At 47.7% G+C, this 21,021-nt stretch overlaps 1 protein-coding gene and 1 long non-coding RNA gene across 2 annotated transcripts in view; one reads left to right on the forward strand and one right to left on the reverse strand.

The window, feature by feature from the left end:
• The window catches only part of HPSE2 (heparanase 2 (inactive)), a 634,212-nt gene extending 620,896 nt beyond the window's left edge, over nucleotides 1-13,316 (forward strand). Inside the window, exon 12 of the mRNA XM_008704932.1 lies at nucleotides 12,526-13,316. Coding sequence (XP_008703154.1) covers nucleotides 12,526-12,691 — 166 coding nt within the window. The 3' untranslated portion in view covers nucleotides 12,692-13,316. The remainder of the gene's footprint in view (nucleotides 1-12,525) is intronic.
• Nucleotides 13,317-17,936: 4,620 nt separating this feature from the next.
• The window catches only part of LOC103675712, an 8,887-nt gene continuing 5,802 nt past the window's right edge, over nucleotides 17,937-21,021 (reverse strand). The window contains exons 2-3 of the long non-coding RNA XR_571899.2: nucleotides 19,405-19,503; nucleotides 17,937-18,118 (exon numbers count right to left, since the gene is read on the reverse strand). This is a non-coding gene — a long non-coding RNA (uncharacterized LOC103675712). The remainder of the gene's footprint in view (nucleotides 18,119-19,404; nucleotides 19,504-21,021) is intronic.

Genomic DNA, 21,021 nt, shown 5'->3' on the forward strand with positions numbered 1-21,021 from the left:
CATTTGCTATGTCTTTTGCTTATTTTTCAATTGGGTTGTTATCTGTTTTATTAATGATTTGTAAGTTTTTTCTAACATGAGGCAATTTCCCCTTTGCTACCTATCAGATGTGTTAAAATATTTTCCCCAGTCTTTTATTTGCTGTTGTTCCAACTATTTCATTTTTAGGGTATTATCTTGACATACAGAAGTATTTCCTTTTTATATAGTTAAATCTATGTATCTTTTGCTTTGTGGTTTCTTCCATTCCGCTCATATATCTGTGTATTTATAGTCTGGAAATCAGATAAATATGTATCTTTATTTATTCTAGTTTCTTTTTTGTTTCATTTTTCTGTTTTTTTCTTTAATGCCTCTGGAATGTGTTTTGATATTCTGTGAGCGGTAAGGAACGTCTACAGTGCTGTTGGAGCCCAAAGTGTGTGCAGAAGCGGTTCACCCGCGCAGGGCATCAGGTGCTGGTTTTAAGAAGTCAGGAAAAAGAGGATCCTTTCTTTAAAGGCAAGCATTAGAGTGGAACCTCTTCCCCCGGAGGGAAGGGCCTGCTGTGCAGACACAGCCTCGTCCTGCAGCCCTGTTAGAAGGGCCCCGAGAGCCGGGGAGGAAGGATAAGCTGCAGAGCCCGGAGCACCGGGTGGCAGGGAAGGTGTGTGGGCCTGGGGCGATGACGAGCCGGCCGCGAGAGAGCGGGAAGGTGGTACTTAGTCTGACAGCGACATTCGAGCTAGTGTTCCAGATGAGAAAATCTGAAACGGACACTGTGAAAGTGGAAATGTAAATATATATGAGTCTGTATATTTATAAAAATACTTACATGTAAGGCTCTGAGTCAGTCTGTAGAAAAACTACAGAGAAGTAACTATAGAGAGAGACGAGCCTTACACATCTCTAGTTAATGGAAGCTTACTATTCACTGAACTTAGAGAATTTGGATTCTTTTCACCCTTGTGCTCATTTCAGGGTGTTCTGTGGTTCAAAAAGAGATAGTAGCCGTAACCAATGTATACAGCGTGATCTGAGTAAATAATTATATACGTGTCTGGAAAATGCAGTGAAAGTACTGAATGACATATTTGATCCCCCTGGGTTCCTCTGGGCTGGAAAGAGCTTGAACCAGCTTCGGTCTGAAGGGAGCGCTCCTGCCACACCCCAGGACCTGAGAGAAACCTCAGAGATGCCTTTGAGAACTTGCCCTTCAAGAACAGCACCGAGTCTTTCTTTTTAATGTTAAAGAAATGCAGGGTTCATTATCTATGCAAATGCTTCATCCGATTAGGTTCTTAATTCATCCTGGGAAGCGCCACACGCACGCTTCCCTGTGTGTACTGAGGCGTGTGCTCATCTCCCTGACGGAGCCGGTGGGGAGACATGAAGGGAGGCAGTTCTCTCGAAAGAGCAAAAATGCTCACTTCAGACTATTCAAAACAACTTGCCTTTGAAAAGTTCACATCTTACTTTTCAGGTTAAAAAGATGTGGCCTTTTGACATGGTACTTCGAAACAGTAAGAAAAGCTCTTTTTATTCAAAATAGATTCAGAATGTGATGGTTAGAAAGCTGTTTGAGTCCCCTCCACCCCCAGCTGCAAACATATTCCCACTCCCTCTCCTACTCCTGGTGCTCAACCCTGGTGAACCACCTGGGAGCTTTAAAAAGCGCCGTGCCCAAGCCACACCCCAGACCAATTAAACTAAAATTCTCCGGGCTGGGACCCAGGCACCAGGATTTTTAAAGCCCCCGAGATGATTCAAATATGTAGCCAAGGTTGAGAACCATTGTGGCTCCAGAAAATGCTGGAGCAATGTCCAGGCTGATCTGCATCTTTGATTTCACCCAGATTCCAGTCTTCATTTAGGCACTAAGCCATTTTGCCAAAGGTGCGAACATGCCACGAGCCCCTGGGAGTTGTCTATGACTAAGTGGAAGGATGTGTACGGCTCCCCAAAGGTTCTGTTGTTTGTTTTGTTTTAACTCCCAGATTAGTAATGTACAGATCGCTGTGCAGATTAGAGGATTATAAAATGCTTTTATACTTTACAGTGACTTGACATCTTAAACCAAGATGTTTAGGAATTCAGGGTTTTCACTTAGCACTCGGGTTGTTTTCTGAGATTCAGAATACATTTTCTTGCAGCTCACTCCCAGCAGCTGGAATCTCTCTGCACAGCTGTCCATCAAGGCTGTGGTCTCCCCTCCCCACCTTCACTCGCTTGGGGACTCTCGCTGCAGGCAGAGATTTCCATTGTGTTCCCGAGAACCCAGATGAAACGCTGGTAAACGAGCACTTTAGGCTGCAGCTCACGTGTTTCCGAGCAGTTGATTCTCAACTGAGGGGCAAGGAAGAAGAATGTGCAGTTCTGCTGCACTGAGAAGAAACGGCCCTTGTCTTCTCCCTTCTCCACACCTCCAGAGGCTGTGGTTTGGGTGACAGACAAACGCAAGCCGCAGGGAACTGGGAAGTCTTAATCCAGCTCGTCCCTATGGCAGGCCTGGGACCTGAATCAGTATTTCTTTGGCTGCCAAGCCTCAGGAAGGCCGTGACGACATGTAGCTTATTCCAGACGAAGGGCCTGGAGCCCCGAACTGTGGACCAGCCGCCCAACACCAATGATCACTTGGCAGACTACGTCTCCCCTGCTCATCTTTGCAAGAATGATTCAGAGTCACCGCACACTGTGCATTTTTACATCTGTGGGCCCTGGAACAGAGTCTGTGCCACCTGGGATGTCTTACTTTTCATTTTTGAGGGTGCACTTGATATTATAGGGAGCACTTTATCAAAATCCTATAAAACCAAGATATTTATCCCTTTGATTTAACATATTTGAATAGGTATCCAGGGAGCCATGACTTTAAAAAGATGGAACTGATTTTGGGTGTGGCTTCTGGACTTTATCTCATACTTTTACATTTGGAAAACCCATCTGCCAGCTGTGCACTCGCGTGTGCTCGCACACGCACACACCTGCCCTCTTACCGGACTCTCTTCATCCCACCTGCAGACTGCCCATACAGGAGATGCTTCTCACCTCCACGCTGACTCTTCCAGCTCCACACAGTTAGGGCTGGGGGAACCTGATCTCTCGCCACAGAGAATATTTTAAGACAAGAAAACAAGGCAGACCACAGAAGGTAAATATCGGAGAGGGGAGTGTAAGGAGGGAAGAGATGAATTCTAACCTGGCAATCTGGGAAGTCTTCGGGGCTGCGGGCCATTGAGTAGGAGCTGGAAGGATGAGCGATACAGCTAGGAAATGCTAGACCAAAGGAGATTCTGGGCAGTGGGATGAGCTTACTTAAGGTTCAGAAGTACAAAAATTCAAGGCTCATTTTATTTGAAGGAAGTGGGAAGTGGCAAATCATTTTACACGATTGGAATATAAGATGCTTTGTAGGGTGAGGGGAGAGGGCACAAAAGTGTACTAGAGCCGGAACACAGACCTCAAAATCCACGCCAAGAAGTGTGATTCTCCTTTTGTCTCTCTCTTTGTGTAATGTACTAATTACAGTGTGTCTGACCACACATTTGCATGTTTCTGGGCTTCTGTCTTCATGGGTAAGGACTACGTCTGCGACAGTTGAATTTGTACGACGCAGAGAACCGTAGGGATATGAGTAATGCCCCTTATACACCGCTCATGACTGTCAGAGGTCCTGGCTCCAGTTCTTTACAATGGGAAGGGAACAGAGTTAACCACATGTTAAAGTCTCCCCATGGTTTTTATAGCTGGTTCCTATTGTGTCCTGTGGTTTGAATGTGATATGCCCATGACATGGAGCTTTGAGATTGTCGCAGAATCAAATTTTCTTCCCAAACTGCCCCCAGATGATTTCCTCATCTGTTGGGAATTAACGGTATCAGTATAAATCCAGGTTCCCTACTTAGCTGGGCTCTCATCTTGTCTGCCAAATGTGCTAAGTTATTTTAAGCCATTAGAAGCACATGGTAGAATCCCATTATGGCTTGGACCGTTATTACACAGACTTGGATAGAACACAGATCAAATCATGACCCCCCAAACCTAACTGCAAACAGGAAAAGCCTCTACTCTAACAACTTGCCTATAAAATCCCCCAGCTCTGCTTGCATGAAGGAGTCCTAGGGTTTGCTCCGTGATACAGAAGCTGGATCAAAACTCCTCATTGTTCCAATATGCCCCTCAGAGAATATGATGAAGGGCACATGATCTTATCAGCCTCAAAGTGTCTCAGGGACCAGGAACCCCATACGTGATGTGGGCTCCTGCAAGTGGAAGGGAACAGGAAGCCTTCACCTCCATTTGCTCTCTCTTGTACAGTCTCCTCTCTTTAACAACAGAGGAAGGGGTTGGAGTGTCCAATCAGGAGAACTCCTAGAGAGGTTGCCTGAGTGGAACTAAACCAACATTAATTAGAATCACTCTCGTAAGCAAGAAGGCACTGAACCACATGCTACTGAAAATTAAGAAATGCAGACGGATGGGTCTAGGCAGGCAAAATGACTGCAGCACACAGATACAATAAAGCTGAGGACGAGTGCTAAAGAGGGAGCTGCAGATAATATGCCCGTCTTGCCGCTGGGACTATTCAGATAAGGCCCTGTGAAGGAGGCCATATTCAGTGGGGCCTGGAGGGAAGGGTACACCTCTTGACAGGTTCTACCGATTCCAGGCAAGGCAAAAGCCACAGAGGAGAAAAGCTTCAGGGCACACTTGGAAGTAATCCTCCCCATGACCCCTGAGGCAGGAGCACCCCTGAGAGCCTAATGAGCATCCTTAAGCCTCTGTTCCAGCCGGGCTAGTGAGCCGGGGACATCAGCCTGCAGCCACTCCGGAGCAGCCTTCGCCAGCGGGGTAGCGATCACTCCGGGCCACTTCAAAGGAACTCCCTTTCTAAGCTACCCCAGATGCACAGCCTCTCCCGGAGCAGGGGAGAGGAGCAAGACCCCTCTGTCCTCAGACCCTCCAGGCTCTAACCTGCCCCTGACCTGGAGAAGGGCAAGGCAGCTGCAGAGACCAGCTTCCTAACTCAGCGAGGGGGCCGCGAGGCGGCAGCCGGGCCTCGGGGGCCAGTAAAGCGCACACAGGTGCGCAGCCTGCGCGGAGGGCCGGGGCCCCGGGGACTGGGCCGGGAGAGCGGGGAGACGGATCGCAGGGCGCCCCGCACCTGCGCCGACCCCCTCCCCGCACGCCGGCCGAGAAGCCCGCAACCGGCGGGAATCGAAGCCCGGCAGCGCACGTTTACTTAATATTGGCCACATTCAGGGGGGCCCCCTGCCAAGTGGACCGCCACGGAGTTTTTGCTGGGAACTGATGACCCTGAGGTCTGTTCCTCCGGCAGGCCAAGCGCAGGGCCCCCCTGCCCGCCGGGGTCGGTCGACCCTGCGGGGACCGAGTGCGGGCTGCGGGGGCGGCGCACGCGCTCTGGCTTCCTGGGAGCCAGCGCCAAGTGGCCGCCCGGCGCTGTTGTGTAGAACAAGAGTGCCCTCTAGTGGCGCACGGGGCAGCACTTTGGAAGGAGAGTCAGACCAGGAGGTGTGTGGGTTATGAGGAGCAAAGGGAGTTGATGTCCCCTCCCCAACACACACATTCAGATGCTTACACATTCTCCTTCCTCTCCCTCCTTCCTCCCTCTCTCCTGCCTCCCTTCTTCTCTCCCCCTCTCATGGTTTAAGGATCCACAAACAGAGACCAGAACAGAGTGGTGACATGTCCAGGCCTGCACATTTCATGTGGGAAGTGTGGACTAAAACTCAAGTCTCTGGTCTTCCAGTCCAGTGTCTTTTCCTTCTAGGCTCATCTACCTGCATATTTATAACCAGTCCTTCTTTTATTGCTCACCTGCTGTGTGAGTTGGTATAGGGAGAGTGCAAGAATGAACAGGACAGACACATGGTCTTCTTGCCTAGTGGAGAGACTGGCCAGTGGTCAGCAATGCCAGTACCTGTGATGAGTGCAGAGACCCCAGAAGTATGGGGTAATATGGAAGCACTTTGGAGGGGCATCTGACCTGAAGGATAGATAGGAGTTAGCAAGGGAAAGGAAGCTGGAAGGGGGAGGGAGTATGGAGAAGGTTCCAGGCAGCAGGAACATGTACAAAAACTCTGAGTCAGAGATTGTGCTTGGAGAAATTGCAGCATGGAATGGAAGGAAGTGGTAGTGGGGAGCTGAAATGGGCAGGAACTAGGGTGAGCCTCTACTGGGCTGGAGACGTAGGTAAAAGGCTTTGCCTGTGGGGTCTTATAGAGGCTTTGGACAGTGTTCTAACATTAGCAGGGAGCTACTGAACATTAGGTAGGTGAATGTCATGATCAGATTTCTATTTGTGCAGGATGACTCTGAGTTTGGCATTAAATGCCTCAAGCTAGCTGTTAGGCTTTGAACAACCCACCTAAAAAATGTTCAAGACAGAAGGATTCTTAGGTCTCATCTAGTCTGTCTTATACATGGAGAAACCAAGCTCAGAGAAGGCAAATCACTTCCTCAAAGCAGCTGAGGCAGAGTGATTATCTCTAAGTCCCTACACTTCCCACTCAAGGTCCCAAATATGCCAGCCTGAAACACACACCATTCCCAAGACTGCTTCTAATAACGGAAAAAATTTCCCAACCTCTGCCCCTCACAGAAGTCCACCCAAGGCCAGACCAGAGTCCAGCAAATTATCTTCAAGACTGGCAAAGAGCATGCTCACTAGACCTGCTTCCCTGAGGCCTCAGAATAGTTGAAAGCTTGCTTCAGTATCCATGGCTAGCAAGAACCAGGGTAAGACACGAAGACCAGAGACTGTAGACTGGTGGTGGAGGGTGACCTGGGCAAGGGGCTCCCATAGAGACCGGGGGAGCAGAGGGCTTGACTCCACACTGACACATTGAATCTCATTTCAAATAGCACGCAAAATAAAGAAGACAGGTTTAGGAATTGAAAAGTAACTCAGACTTCGTAAAAACAGATGGTGATAAAATGCAGTTGTCCTAATATTTGGATAATTTAAATGCCCTCAGCAGCTAGGGAATTAAGAGAAATAGTTCAACATAGGCTGGATCGTTTAACATTTGGTATGAAAAGTCATGGGCAGTAAGGAAGTCCCAGAATGTGATGGAAATATGATAAGGAAAGGTTTTGAAATAAAGAAACGTGAGCCTGGTGAGTGCCATCTGGAATTGGAGAATAACACGAAATAGTAGAAAGAGGTGTCAGAAGGACTGAAGTCGAGACCTAGCTTAGCCACCTTTTAGCTATGTGACCTTGCCCAAAGCACTTAACCTCTGTGACCTCATCTCAATAGTAAAGTTACAACAACAACAATAATAATAATAACCCCACATACCTCACAGGGCTCTTTAGCAATCACAAGGGAGGCCAGATAGGACCATGGTGAAGGGTAGCATTGTAAATCTCACCCCTACCACTTAATGGCTGTGTGACTTAGGTGAGACCCCTTTAAACTTTGATCTCCTCATCCATAATATAGGGTTGCTAACTCCTTCCTCAGTTGGTGTTGGAAGGACTAAATGCGATAGTCAGATGTAATCATAGCAAAATGCCTTTGTGTACAAAATAGTGTGTACTAATCGATTTTTATCATCAGTGTGACCATGTTTTCAAACTTATAAATTGTTCATAAAAATGGAAGATTATTGTAATATTTATCATGATTGACTTCACTGGGTAACAGGATAAATACTAAAAGAAAAATGTAAGCAGGAAAAATAGAATGGAGGCGGTAAAGCACGTGGCCCGTCTTTACAATGGAGGGACTTCATACATGAGGATGTATGGGGACTCCGGGTCTCACCAAATTTACTCATGTTGGCTTAGTTAAGAGATGGTCATATGGATCTTTCTTAAGGATGAAAAATACTATCCATGATCAGTGGCCTCATGTCAGGTTGGGATAAGGTATCTGGTGAGTAACTGAGAATCAGCAATAATTCAGGTCTTATCTCACATCTCTAGAGCCACTGAGAGGGAGAGTAATTGGTAGGTTAATGAAATCTGTAAAGACACTCCGCGAACCTCCAGGGAGCCTCTCTCGAGCTGGAGAAAGTCCACCCCGGAAGATAAGACGTAATGCAAAGGAGCCTCAAAGTTCATTCACTTGTTCAAGAATATTTCATCCCTAGTCCAGGCTGAGCACGTTGTTAGGCACCGAGGATTTAGGGATGAAAGACATGGTCCCCTTCCTCACAAAGCTCACAGCCCACTGAGGGGGAGTGAGTAACTCACTATAGTTCAGTGAGGTAGTTATAGGTAAGTTTGGAGAGTCCAGAGTTGGGGCTCCTAGCCCAGCCCAGAGATCAGAGAAGGTTCCCCAGAGGGGACAGCCCCTGAGCAGCCTCTGCAAGGACCTAGTGCGGTTGTGTTCTAGGAGGGGCAAGGGGGCCAGCCCTGTAAAAGGACCAGGGTTCCCCTGTGGTGTGGGCTGATGCCACAGTCCTCCCACATTATAGTAGTAACTGTCCTTTTAAAATCTCTTGCTTGAGGGGCACCTGGGCGGCTCAGTCAGTTAAGCGTCTGCCTCTTGGTTTCAGCTCAGGTCATGATCTCAGGGTCCTGAGATCGAGAGCCCTGCTCTGTGTCAGGCTCCACACTCAGTGGGAGATCCGCTTGTCCCTCTGCCCCTTCCGCCCCTGCTCTTTCTCCCTCTCTCTCTTTCTCTCTCTCTCCCCCTTTCAAATAAATAAATAAAATCTTTAAAATCTCGTGCTTGAAAAAAGCACATGATGCCCCCCTCCTCCCAAAAAAATCTATTAGGAATTTTATAACAGTTTTAAATGAACTTGTGTCTTATTAATCCCAACAGTATCTATTGGTGCTTACACTTGAAACATATTTACTCTACTTTTGAATGAACTTGTGTACTTTATTCCCAACAATGCTTACTTATGTTGTCATTTGAGAAATATTTATTTCATTTATGTGCAAGACTTAACTAGCTATTCATTGAGAAGCAATCTCTGTTCATGCCTATATTGATGATGACCTGATGAGAACAGCCAGCTCAGCCCATTGCCCACCCCCAGAGGTGAGTGAGCCACAGTTAGCATTGGGGTCAGGGGTACTGGCAGGACCTGAGACTGGAGAGCTGGCCAGAGCAGGGCTTCATTGTCCGCGTGCAAGCGGGAGGCACAGGGAGACGTTGAAGAGTTTAATGCAGTGACAGCAATGGTTTGCTCTGCCGGCGGTGTGGCAAGCAGCAGGAGGAAGGGCAAGGCGGGGCAAAGAGATCGGTTACATGGCAAGTTCTGAACTAGGATAGTAGCAGTGAGTGGAGAGAAAGGAGAAATATGAAAAATATTAAAAGGTAGAATTGATTAGACTTAGTGACCCCCCGATGTGGGAATTGGGGGCGAAGTCCCAGATGACCAGCTTTCTGGCTTAGGTACTGGATAGATGGTGGTACCAACACAAAAAGAGGCAGAGAAAAGGACAGGGTTTGAGGAGACAATTTCGACTTTGGACATAGTGACTTTGTAGTTCCTATGGGACAACCAAGTGGAGATACCATCAGTTAGAAGAAGGATCTAGGCTAGGTTTGGGGAGTATTGTCACGGGTAACAATCAAAGTCATGGGTGTGGGTAATAGCACTCAGCTGGAGTATGGAGTGTGGGAGAAGAGGTCCAAGGACAAAGCGCCAAGAACCCCACCATCTGAGAGGCAGGTGGAAGTGAACAGTCCCCCTAAAGAGGCAACCACATGCAGAAATGAAGGAGAGGGAAAGTGGGAGTAAGAGAGAGACAGTGGGAGAGAGGTACCATGGAAGCCAAGGGAAGAGAGAGCTTTAAAAAGGAGCCATGAAACTGGTCAGCCCCAAGAGCGGTCAAGTACAAGGACCAGCAAGTTTGCCCGTAGCTACGGTGAAAGAATTAATAACAAAACACAGTCTCCTACTTACGGGACTGGTTATGGTGTCAGAGCGCCTCATACTTTCTACTTCACGTCTCTGGCCCGACAGCCAATAGCAATTGCACAGATGAAAAAGCCTCCAGAAGGGAGGTGACTATCTAGCGAGTCAGTGACTGGGGTCCTGGGATTAGAGATTGTCCAGAATCTCAACCATGCTTCCCGGTCCCACCCACACTTGGGTTAGCTTTTTACAAATAACCAACAAGGAAATCAGAATTTCTAGATCTAGATCTAGAATTTCTGTTCTAGAATAATGATCTAGACATTCAAAGGCTTGCTTATCACACTTCCCAGAGCCCAGATCCATGCTCTGGGATCATGTGACTCAAAAAGGGCATTCCTTACGGGGAGGGCTTCCACCCAGTTCCATATATGAGAGGGATCATTGAAGTTCTTCAAGTGGAGCAGTGATATCAACTGAGGATTCATTGGAAAAATTAATTAGTATTATTGAATTTGTATTTGATGGTGTGTATGTCTGGTTGTTGGGTATCCACACCATCTGACACAAAATAATGAAAGTACACTGTGAAGACCTGTTCTGGCTTTTTTTCTTTTGCAACTGGACCCCTTCTCACCCCACCTCCCACTCCAGTGAGTAGGCTATCTTCACCAGAGATAGTCACTTAAATTTGGAGCAAAAGCTCCTTGCAGATTTGATTTCAACACTTACCAGATCTCAGTTCTCTTACCTCTGTACTTTTCCAGAGGCAGGTCTGGCTCTCCATACAGGAGTCCCCTGCTCGCTCTTTCATTCCTCAGTCACACCAACGGGAGGAGCATGGCTGCCCCTCTGGCTGGTCAGATCTGGACCAGACCCAAACTCACCCATGTGGGACCAGGCCCGGACCTGCCTCCCTACCTTGCCCTCTGCTGGGAGCAATTCACAACACACTTATCTCTGGGAATTCACTGCTCTGCCGGGCATAGTTCTAATTATCTCTCTCTAAACCCGTCTATCATTCATAGCACAGAAGGAACATGAGACAAAGATCTCTGTATCAGCTTCTAACATTTTATTCTCTTTACAGCTCAGATAATATCACTGCACTGTTATCACATTGAAGGTTGGGCAAGACCCCAAAATAGTCATCACTATGCAATGTTGATTTTCTGAGGGTGACTCACAGCCTTATTTCCAGCTGGTGGTCTGGCTCTGGCCTTTTCTTCTGACCCAGAAAACTGAGCTTCAATCTGGATAAGTGGCCGTACAAGTCATTCCGGGTCAGGAACAGCTGGGAAGGTCTTTGTTTTTTTTTTTTTTTTTTAAGATTTTATTTCTTCATTCAACAGAGATAGAGACAGCCAGCGAGAGAGGGAACACAAGCAGGGGGGGTGGGAGAGGAAGAAGCAGGCTCATAGCGGAGGAGCCTGATGTGGGGCTCGATCCCATAACGCCGGGATCACGCCCTGAGCCGAAGGCAGACCCTCAACCGCTGTGCCACCCAGGCACCCCTAGGAAGGTCTTTGGATTCTGTACCACAGGCCAGGGATGGGTGCTGAGTTACTTCCCTTTCCCCTAAGTGTATCTGCGTGCGGCCCTCTTCTCCGGGCTGACGATGGCTGGTGCACAGGAAGAAGAAAGCACGCAGGATGGGTGAATTGGAATCAAAAAATGCCTACTTTATCACCCACTCCACTGTGTTGCTGAAACAGAAACATCTGATAAATATTAGATATGAAGGACACCTGGGGGCCTAGTCAGGTGAGCGTCCAACCCTTGATCATGAGCTCAGGGTCATGAGATTGCGCCCCGTGTTGGGCTCCACGCTGGGCGTGGAGCCTGCTTAAGATTCTCTCTCCCTCTCCCTCTGCCCCTCCACCCCTGCTCACTCTCTCTGTCTCTTAAAAAAAGATTTGAAAACTCATTCTCAGAAAAAGGAGAGTCATTAAGTGTCTCTCTCCTCCTTCAGAATAAGCCTAGACAAGTAACATGACGTTAATTTTCTAATCTCTCAAAGAAAGAGATCTTTTAAATAGGAGACTTCTGAAATCATCTTAAGCCTGTGCACCACTCCACGGGAAACAATTCTTTAGGTACAAGGTCAAACTGAACAGCTATTATGATTTAAAAAACAACAGGTGTGGGGGCGCCTGGGTGGCACAGCGGTTAAGCATCTGCCTTCGGCTCAGGGCGTGATCCTGCCGTTATGGGATCGAGCCCCACATCAGGCTCTTCCGCTATGAGTCTGCTCTTCCTCTCCCACTCCCCCTGCTTATGTTCCCTCTCTCGCTGGCTGTCTCTCTCTCTGTCGAATAAATAAATAAAATCTTTAAAAAAAAAAAAAACACAGGTGTAATATACTTTTCAGCTTCTGCATCACAGACTTCTCACTTGTCTAAATGATGTGTGTCTGGAACTAGACGACCTGTGTTCAAACCCTGGCTCCCAGACCTACAAGCTGGATGACCTTGGACCAGTCCCTTAGCCACTCTAGGTAAAATGGGATAATGGCAATTTCTTTCTCAGAGCGTTGCTGGAGTTTTTATGAGTTTTTAAAAGTAAAACACGATGCTGAGAGCTTGGGCATAGCAAGTGACCGCTGGGCCGGTATCAGACAGACTGGCAGGCAGTCCGGGGCTGCCCAGACTTTGCTGTGACGAAGCAATAACAAGTCCCACGCTGTTTTTCTTCACCGTAGGTCAGTGCAGCTGAACGGCCAGCCCTTGGTGATGGTGGACGATGGGACCCTCCCAGAACTGAAGCCCCGCCCCCTGCGGGCCGGCCGGACACTGGTCATCCCTCCAGTCACCATGGGCTTCTATGTGGTCAAGAATGTCCACGCTTTGGCCTGCCGCTACCGATAAACCACTCCCACAGCCGCAAGTCACCAGCAGGCCTGCTGGACTGCTTTCCACTCTCCCGCCCTAATAGTATCCTGATTTTTCAAACATCTTCTTAGCAACAAACCAGTCTCTGCTGCCCCATCCTGCTGGAATCAGCACAGACTTGCTCTCCAAAGAGACAAATGCCATAGCATGAGCTTCGCCTAGGTAGGCCACATCAACCCCCAAGAAAAATGTAGACGTCACCTGTACCTGTATAAGGATGAAGAGAGGTGTGTGCAGCCGTATGTACCCGTGCGCGCGCACCAAGGAAAGAAGCCGGCGGCGCGCTCCCCGGACAGATGGAACAGCTCTCCGTGATCCGGGTCACGTCTCAATGTAACTATGGACCTTAGCCTGTGGCCGCTGCCCTCGGCACAAGATGAGGAAGGAAACCACCAGGTGGGCCTTCAGGAGCCCAGCCCTCTTCTAACTCCTCTCCTTGTCTGTTCCCTGCTGTTGCCCCGGGTTTCCTATCACCTCTCTTCCCACAGGGGAGCGAGTGGGTGGGTCGGCGCCGGCCTGCTGGGTGAGCTGTTTATGTCATTTCCTGGCTGATGTATGAGTGTGCGCATCTGGGTTTCTGACAATGGCATCAATCACTGGCTATTCCTCCGGGAAACGGGTGCTTCCAAAGTAAAATTGCAATCATACCCCAGATTTTGTAAGAGGGCTCTATTCCTCTGTGAATCCAGAGTCCCCTTGGGTTGGAATGGGAGTCAGGTAACAATATTCATGGACTGGAGAACAATGTATTAGGCACCACAAAAAGCAATCATCATCCGTCATGTGGCTGGGAGGGAGAGGGTTTCAGCACAAAGAGAAAGCACACTGAACCACCGAACGCAGACACACACACACACACACACACACACACACACACCAACTGAACAAGCAAATAATGAGATCTGCATCAAATCTGAAGGAATCTTAAAGGCTTGTAGGCCAAGCCCTTAATGGTTTGTTTGACCAAAACCGTTTCAAAGAGGTGTCAATCAAAAGCCATCACTGTAAGACACAACTGAATCTCACCTGTCTGCCTCTTCCCCAGGAGCTGTGTGCCTCTCCGTGGCATTTACTAGGCAGAAATCTAATCTGGTCGTGAAGGTTGACCAGGTCCGTGCTCTCCCAGGCCAGCCAGTGTGAGCCCAGAGCAAAGCTTTCCGTTCAGCCCCTGGGGGAAGGGGGAATCTGGAGGCCGAGGTCTGACGGGGAGCTGTGCAGTGCTGGGTGGGACGCCCCAAGTCGGGCAGGGGAAGTGGACTGATTTAAAGGTGGTGGTGATAAACCTGCGTGATTCAAGGGGTGAGATGCAAATAAGCTACCACCGAAATGACTCTCTCTCCTGTGGGTTGATTTTCTTTCTCAGGATAAAGGACAGGAAAGACAGGGCCGGGTCTGAGGTGAGACACAGGAGGAAGATGACACGAGGGAGGGACAAGTCTGGGAGACTCAGCACAGAGAGCGGGGAACTGGGGAGAGGGCGCCGGCAGGCTCACTCTGTGCTTGAGTGGACTCGGTTCGGCCGTGTTTGCCGGTGGGTCCTGGAGGACGAGCGCACCGGAGGTATGAGCTCCTGCCAGCAAAGCGGGGCGGGGGGGCGGCAAGGACTGGGCTGGACCTGGTCAGTGGGCGGGCTCAGCCTGGAAGCCGATGGAGAGAGCATGGCCACGTGCAAGGCCACCCAGGCAGCCTCCTGCTCAAGCCTCAGCTCTGCAAGGGGAGGAGCAAGAAGTGCCAAGACTGGGGGAGAAAGCAGGGAAAGGAGTGGCAGAGGACAGGCCAGGTGAGGACGAGAGAGGAAAAGAGAGACAAAGAACTTGTCTCCTCAAGCTTTAAAAAACGTGTGCAGATAGCAAAGTCTCCTCTATATGCAGGCACAGGCACAGCTGCAGGCCCCGGATGAGAGCACACGTAAGCAGCCGTCCCGGCGGGCCTGGCCCTGGCCAGTTTGCTCCGCGAACCTAGTAGCCCCGTGAAGGAGTCTTCCCGTGAGGCGTGGAGAGGGTTCGGAGCTCGCGTAGGGCCACCCAGGGCAGTGGGTGGCTGAGCGCAGAACAATCCAGTGCCTGTTCATGCAGCCAGCAAGCCCAGTGGTTGCCCACTTCACAGCCTCACCCCCTCACCCGCATCCAGGGCGGCCAGACCTCCAGGGCTCCGTGCAAGCTCACTTTCTGTAAATAAGAGTCGGTTCTTCAGTAAGCTTCCCACCCTGCAGAAGATGGGCCACTCCTGCTTCCTTTATCTTTCTCTGTGTATTATATGCTCCCCAAGAGGTTTAAGTTTTGTTTTTTGTTTTTGTTTTTTTAGTTAATAAAAAGGGAGGAGGGAATCATTGAAATTTATCTTTGGGGTCCTGCAATTCTAACTTTGCAACTGTCTCATGGAAGAAGTATTTGCATTATTCAAAGGATACTGAGAAACTCATGATAACATCACATTCTTTAGGGATTTTGGTCCAAGGCATCTGTCCTGGTTTTTTCATTCTGGGGTGGTGGATAATTACTAAATAAGTAGGGACCACTTCCTAGAGGGGTTCCCCTATCACACTCCCTGCAAAAGATAGCTTGGGGCAAAACTCAGCCTCACAATGCCCACCACGGGAGCCCCTTGCCAGGCTGGGCCCTGGGACAAAGGAGTTCATCCACCAGCTTCCCACATCAGATTTTTTCCTCCTAAGATAAGACATGGCTGAGATCGTCTAAGACTTCAGAACCACTTTACTTTAAACTGAAGAATGGGCTTGCAGAAATGCTTATTTGAAAGCATAATAAGGTATAATGAGAAGTCTGTGCCTTTTCTTGAGATGATTTTCTGTTCTTCCTGCCTCTAGGAATGATTTTCTTTCTCCTTTCTTATCACAAAGGCTCAGAACAAATTTTCATTGTTATTTGAAGAAAAAGTCTCAATTTTTCTAGTGCCCTGAAAAAGCCACAACTGTGGGATATTAGCTTATCTCTGGATGGAGAGAAGCTTAAACATTCCAGAACTGGACTACAATGAGACTAAGGCCTGGGACCCCCAGAACCGCAATTCCCCAAGGCCCACTCACCCTGGTAGTCCCATCCCCTCCCCAGTAGTTGGGCCCAAACCCTGCACCCTCCAAAATGGCAGAGTTTGTTGGTGGAGTCCCCCTGAAAGGCCCCCACTGGCCCTGAGCACCAGGAGCTACTGAGGCCTGCTGAGGGGGGGCGGGGAAGGACCCAGCAGGGCTGCTAACTGCTGAGCTGCTGAAATCGTCCTGGCCGTGCCCCCATCTGCAGGTGTGCTCCACGCATGCACTCCAGGCCCATGTCAGGGAGGGGTGCAGCTGCTGCGTTCACCTTGGAAATCCACTGAGAGTGGTTTTATTTCTGAAAGCAAAAGGGCAGTGTTTCAACTCTGCAGACTCAGAGAAGACCCAGGCAGATACGTCTGGCAGTAAAGCCGACTAGTGGTTCTGATGGGTCGTGAGTAGGGCTGTGACCGACCGACCTTGGCTGTAACGTTTGGAATCCAGCCTCCCCTCGAGCCCACCAGTGACCCTCCTGGTCGCTTCTCCCCTGTGTTCTTCTGTAGAATAATTGAAAGGACCACTCCTGCCACCACCACCACCCACCACACGTAATGATTCTCGGTATTTCCAAGATCTGGAGAGCCAGGCAACACCCAAGCATGCGCTGCCTTTAAGGGCACTGCCCCGCCTGTCCCCACCACTAAGAGCCTTGCAAGTTTCTCTTTGTCTTCCAGACTAAATAAATAATAAATCCATTACCTATTGCCAGAGGGGTGGTATTTTGCAAAGATCGCTCTAAAACAAGAAAGCTAAAATACAAGAAACCAAACACCAAACACCAGAGCAGCCCCCTGGGAGCATTCAGGAGGAGCTGACCAAGTTCCAAATGACTGGCTCATGAGTAAATCCCACTGTCCTATGCACCCAGCAGAGAAAAGGGGGCCCCTTCTTTATAGCCCACAGCATGAACTTTACTCTTCTAATTATTATTCTTGAAAATATTCTGGGATCCTTTTTCAAGTTGTAAATGTTATGTAATAAATTATATTTTTGGAAGAAGCAGAAGAAACCTAAGCTTTATTCATCTGGAAGTTGGCAAAATGAGTACAGGAACACCTCCCAGGGAAAGTCTCTCCTCTGCAGGCAAGTTGAACAGGTGGTAATATTTGCTTCCAAAATCAGATTATATTAAGGTTTATATGAGCTTGGCGATTGCAGAGTTAGGGCCCATGAGGTAGCTTATATTTTGAGGTAACATTCTGTAAGTAATAAAATGTGAATACTCTTAACTTTCTGTTCTCAGGATGTTCTGCGGGGTGGGGAGGGGCACTGCTGTCCACACTACACTTTGACCTGATGAACTAACACAGGGTGGGGGTTGTCGGTCTCGTGATGTGCTGCCTCTCCCTCTTTTCTCTTCCCCATGAGCTTTGCCTCCAGTGCTCTAAGTGGAAATCAAATGTTATTGTTCAAGTTAGATGTCATTGACTATGTTAAAGTAACTGTTAACTGCAGTAACAGATAAAGCCCAGAGTCTCAATGGCCTAACATAATCGACATTTATTTCTTGCTAACAGATCGTGCAAAGTTTAATTGGTGGTAGTGGGGTGAGTAGTGGTTCCATTCCCCACAGCCCTTCAGGGACCCAGACTGGTAGGCAGTCTGCCATTTCAGCACTTGGCCTCCAAGGTTGCTATGGGCGTCCACATGCAGCTGGCAGACAAGGAGAGAGTGTGTGCAGAACCACAGTGCTGGTTTAAGGCCTTACCTAGAATTGGCATAAATTCCTTCCACTCAATTCCATTGACCATAAGTCAGTCACATGGTCCCATCTAAATGTGGGGGGTTTCAGAAATGAAGTCTGTGGCTGGACAGTCATTTCTCAACAATTATATCTCATTGCTATAAATGGGATGTCTTTGATCCCCCCCGAATCCATATGTCGAAACCTAACCCTATGTGATGGATTCCCGATGTGCTCGTATTTGGAGGTGGGGCCTTTGGGAGTGATGAGATTGTGAGCGTGGAGCCTTCATGAATAGGATTATAAAAGAGACTGCAGAGGGCTCCTTGGCCCCTTCCACCATGTGAGGACACATGTGAGGACACATCCAAAAGTTTCTTTCTTTTTTTTTTTTTTAGATTTTATTTATTTATTTGACAGAGAGAGACAGCCAATGAGAGAGAGGGAACACAAGCAGGGGGAGTGGGAGAGGAAGAAGCAGGCTCCCAGCGGAGGAGCCTGATGCGGGGCTCGATCCCATAACGCCGGGATCACGCCTGAACCAAAGGCAGACGCTTAACGAATGAGCCACCCAGGTGCCCCCCAAAAGTTTCTTATGAACAGGAAAGTGGGCTCTCATCAGACACTGAAGCCACTGGAACCTCGATCTTGGACTTCTCAGCCTCCAGAACTGTGAGGAATAAATTTCTGTTGTTTATAAGCTATCCTGTATATGGTATTTTTATTCTAGCAGCCTGAACAGACTAAGACATTCATGAAAAAGGAACACAATACTTTGATGGACAGCTAGGAGACCAGAAAATGTATCAGTGATATTGGGTCCCTCTAATTAATTTGACATCAAGTGAGTGTTTCAAACAGACCATGTGTGGTGATATCTAAATGCAAAGGATTTTTTTTTAAATGTTTCAGAATGACCTAAAGGACCTTTCTGCCTCTTTCCCTTCCCTTAAGTCCTGCCACTCCTGGTACTTGGCTGAATTTTAGCAGAAAATGACCTTTATGTTGTTCCACTGCTCTCCGGTTAGGTTGCGTCTAGTACTGGACACCGTGCCCTCTCCCAGACACATCAGAAATCTAATTTAAACCCTCAAATAGCAAAGTGGGTTAACAGATCACTAGAGAATCCTCGAGGCCATAGCTACAGAACAAATGGGTACCGTACCTGGAGATAACACTATTTCACTAGTTGAATCCACCTGAGGGGGGCAGGAAACTATACTTTCAGGCAATTGAAGGAAGCTGCTCTGTCCAGAGACCTTGATTCTAGTCCTTACTCTCCCTCCACTGTGTGACGTTAAACAAGTCACTGGGCTTGGGGCGCCTGGGTGGCTCAGTCGGTTAAGCGTCTGCCTTCGGGCTCAGGTCATGAGCCCAGGGCCCTGGGATCGAGCCCGCACAGGCTCCCTGCTCAGTGGGGAGTCTGCTTCTCCCTCTCCCTCTGCCTGCCGCTTCCCCTGCTTGTGCTCGCTCTCTCTCTGCCAAGTAGATAAATAAAATCTTAAAAACAGCCACCACCACCACCACAACAACAAAAACAAGTCTCTGAGCCTGTCTGGAGCTCAGAGTCCTCAACTGTAGAACGAGGGCTTCAGAGGAAGTGAGCTCTAGGGTTACCTGGAACTCCCCACTGTCGGAGCCTGTGTCGGATGGTTCATAAATACACACACACACACACACACACACACACACACACACGTAGACTTAGATATACCGTTTTGATAGGTTTCAAAGGTAGCCTTAAATTTTTTGTCACTGTTTCTACATAAATGCAATGTGCCTTTCAGGATGCATGCACACGAAATTTAACAGAGACAACACCATCTGATGATTTTTGTTTCTAGAGGTAAGGTCATGATTTTTCCTTGAGTTAATGACTTGACTCCTCTCATCCAAATTTCCTCTCAAGCAGCAATTTAGTGCAAATTTAACATAAATGAAGCAAGGTATACTCACCTTGTTACTAGGTTTTTAAAAGAAAAAGAAAAGTTGACCTCACTTTTGAGAAATTAAATCGAACTTGAAGACGTGTACATGGGATTGCTACAGCAGCATCTGAAATGTAACAAAGGAGAATTTTTATCATGTGTACACCTGATGTCCTGGAAGTCAACTATTTATAGGTGGGGTGGGCAGTGGAAGGGCAAGGAAACTGGAGGGGCAGTGAAAGACAGATGGGGGACAGACAGCAAAAGGAATGAATAATCAATAATAATGCTAAGGGAGATGCAGGAAAGAATGAAGAGCAACATAAATACGTGGGAAAATCTAAATAATAAAACAATGATGTCGCGTAGAATTAAAAACGCATCGCAATAGCATAGAGTTTAAACGCAGACAAATGGAAAGTATCCTAACATCCTTCATTTTCAAGACAGAGGTAAAAGAACCAATTTATATTAAACTTTGATAAGTCAAGGATGCATGTTTTCATCTCTAGGGTAACCACTAGAAAGAATGTTGAAAGAGTGTATTAGGGGCGCCTGGGTGGCACAGCGGTTAAGCGTCTGCCTTCAGCTCAGGGCGTGATCCTGGCGTTATGGGATCGAGCCCCACATCAGGCTCCTCCGCTATGAGCCTGCTTCTTCCTCTCCCACTCCCCCTGCTTGTGTTCCCTCTCTCGCTGGCTGTCTCTATCTCTGTCGAATAAATAAATAAAATCTTTAAAAAAAAATGTCCCTCTCCATTATTAACAGTACTTTTTGTTTTACAAAAGTATTTACTGTCTCATATCAACATTACCTTTTGTTGCATGGCGTATCTTTTTTAAATCGTTTTACCTTCTTATATTTTAGATGTTTCTTTTTAAATGGCATTTAGTTGGGCTTTGTTTCTTTTTATCTCATCCGACAATCTTTGTCTTTTATTGGAGCATTCTATTTACATTTTATAACATTACAAATAAACTTGTGTTCAAATCTATCATCTGACTATTCTCTATTTGTCCCACCTGTCCTCTGTTATCTTTCTTTCTTGCTTGCTTTTAGATCAATTAATTTTTGTTTTGATTCCACTCTCCCCCTTGCTCCCGTCCACTTAGAAATAATACACTCTTTCTTTTTTTATTTTATTTTATTTATTTATTCGACAGAGATAGAGACAGCCAGCGAGAGAGGGAACACAAGCAGGGGGAGTGGGAGAGGAAGAAGCAGGCTCCCAGTGGAGGAGCCTGATGTGGGGCTCGATCCCATAACCCCGGGATCACGCCCTGAGCCGAAGGCAGACGCTTAACCGCTGTGCCACCCAGGCGCCCCGGAGAGGGACATTTTATAAAGAATTTTTAACAGTAAAAGTTCTAAATTTGCATGCACCTAATGACAAACGCTATCCGTAAAGCAAAGCCTCACAGAAATAAAACGGGAAAAGACAAATTCACAATCATGATAGGAGATCCTAAACCCATTTCTGTCAGAAGATGAGAGAAAAGGCAGACCAAATCAGAAAGAATAGAAAATTTAGACAATACAATTAACAAATTTCACCTAAATGAAATTTGATGCATACATTTTAAACTGATATTTAATCATGTGTGTGTGTGCGTGTGCGTGTGTGTGCACGTGTGTGTGTGCACGT

The sequence above is a fragment of the Ursus maritimus genome, unplaced genomic scaffold (genome assembly GCF_017311325.1).
Source record: "Ursus maritimus isolate PB19 unplaced genomic scaffold, ASM1731132v1 scaffold_7, whole genome shotgun sequence".
Classification (NCBI taxonomy): Eukaryota; Metazoa; Chordata; class Mammalia; order Carnivora; family Ursidae; genus Ursus; species Ursus maritimus.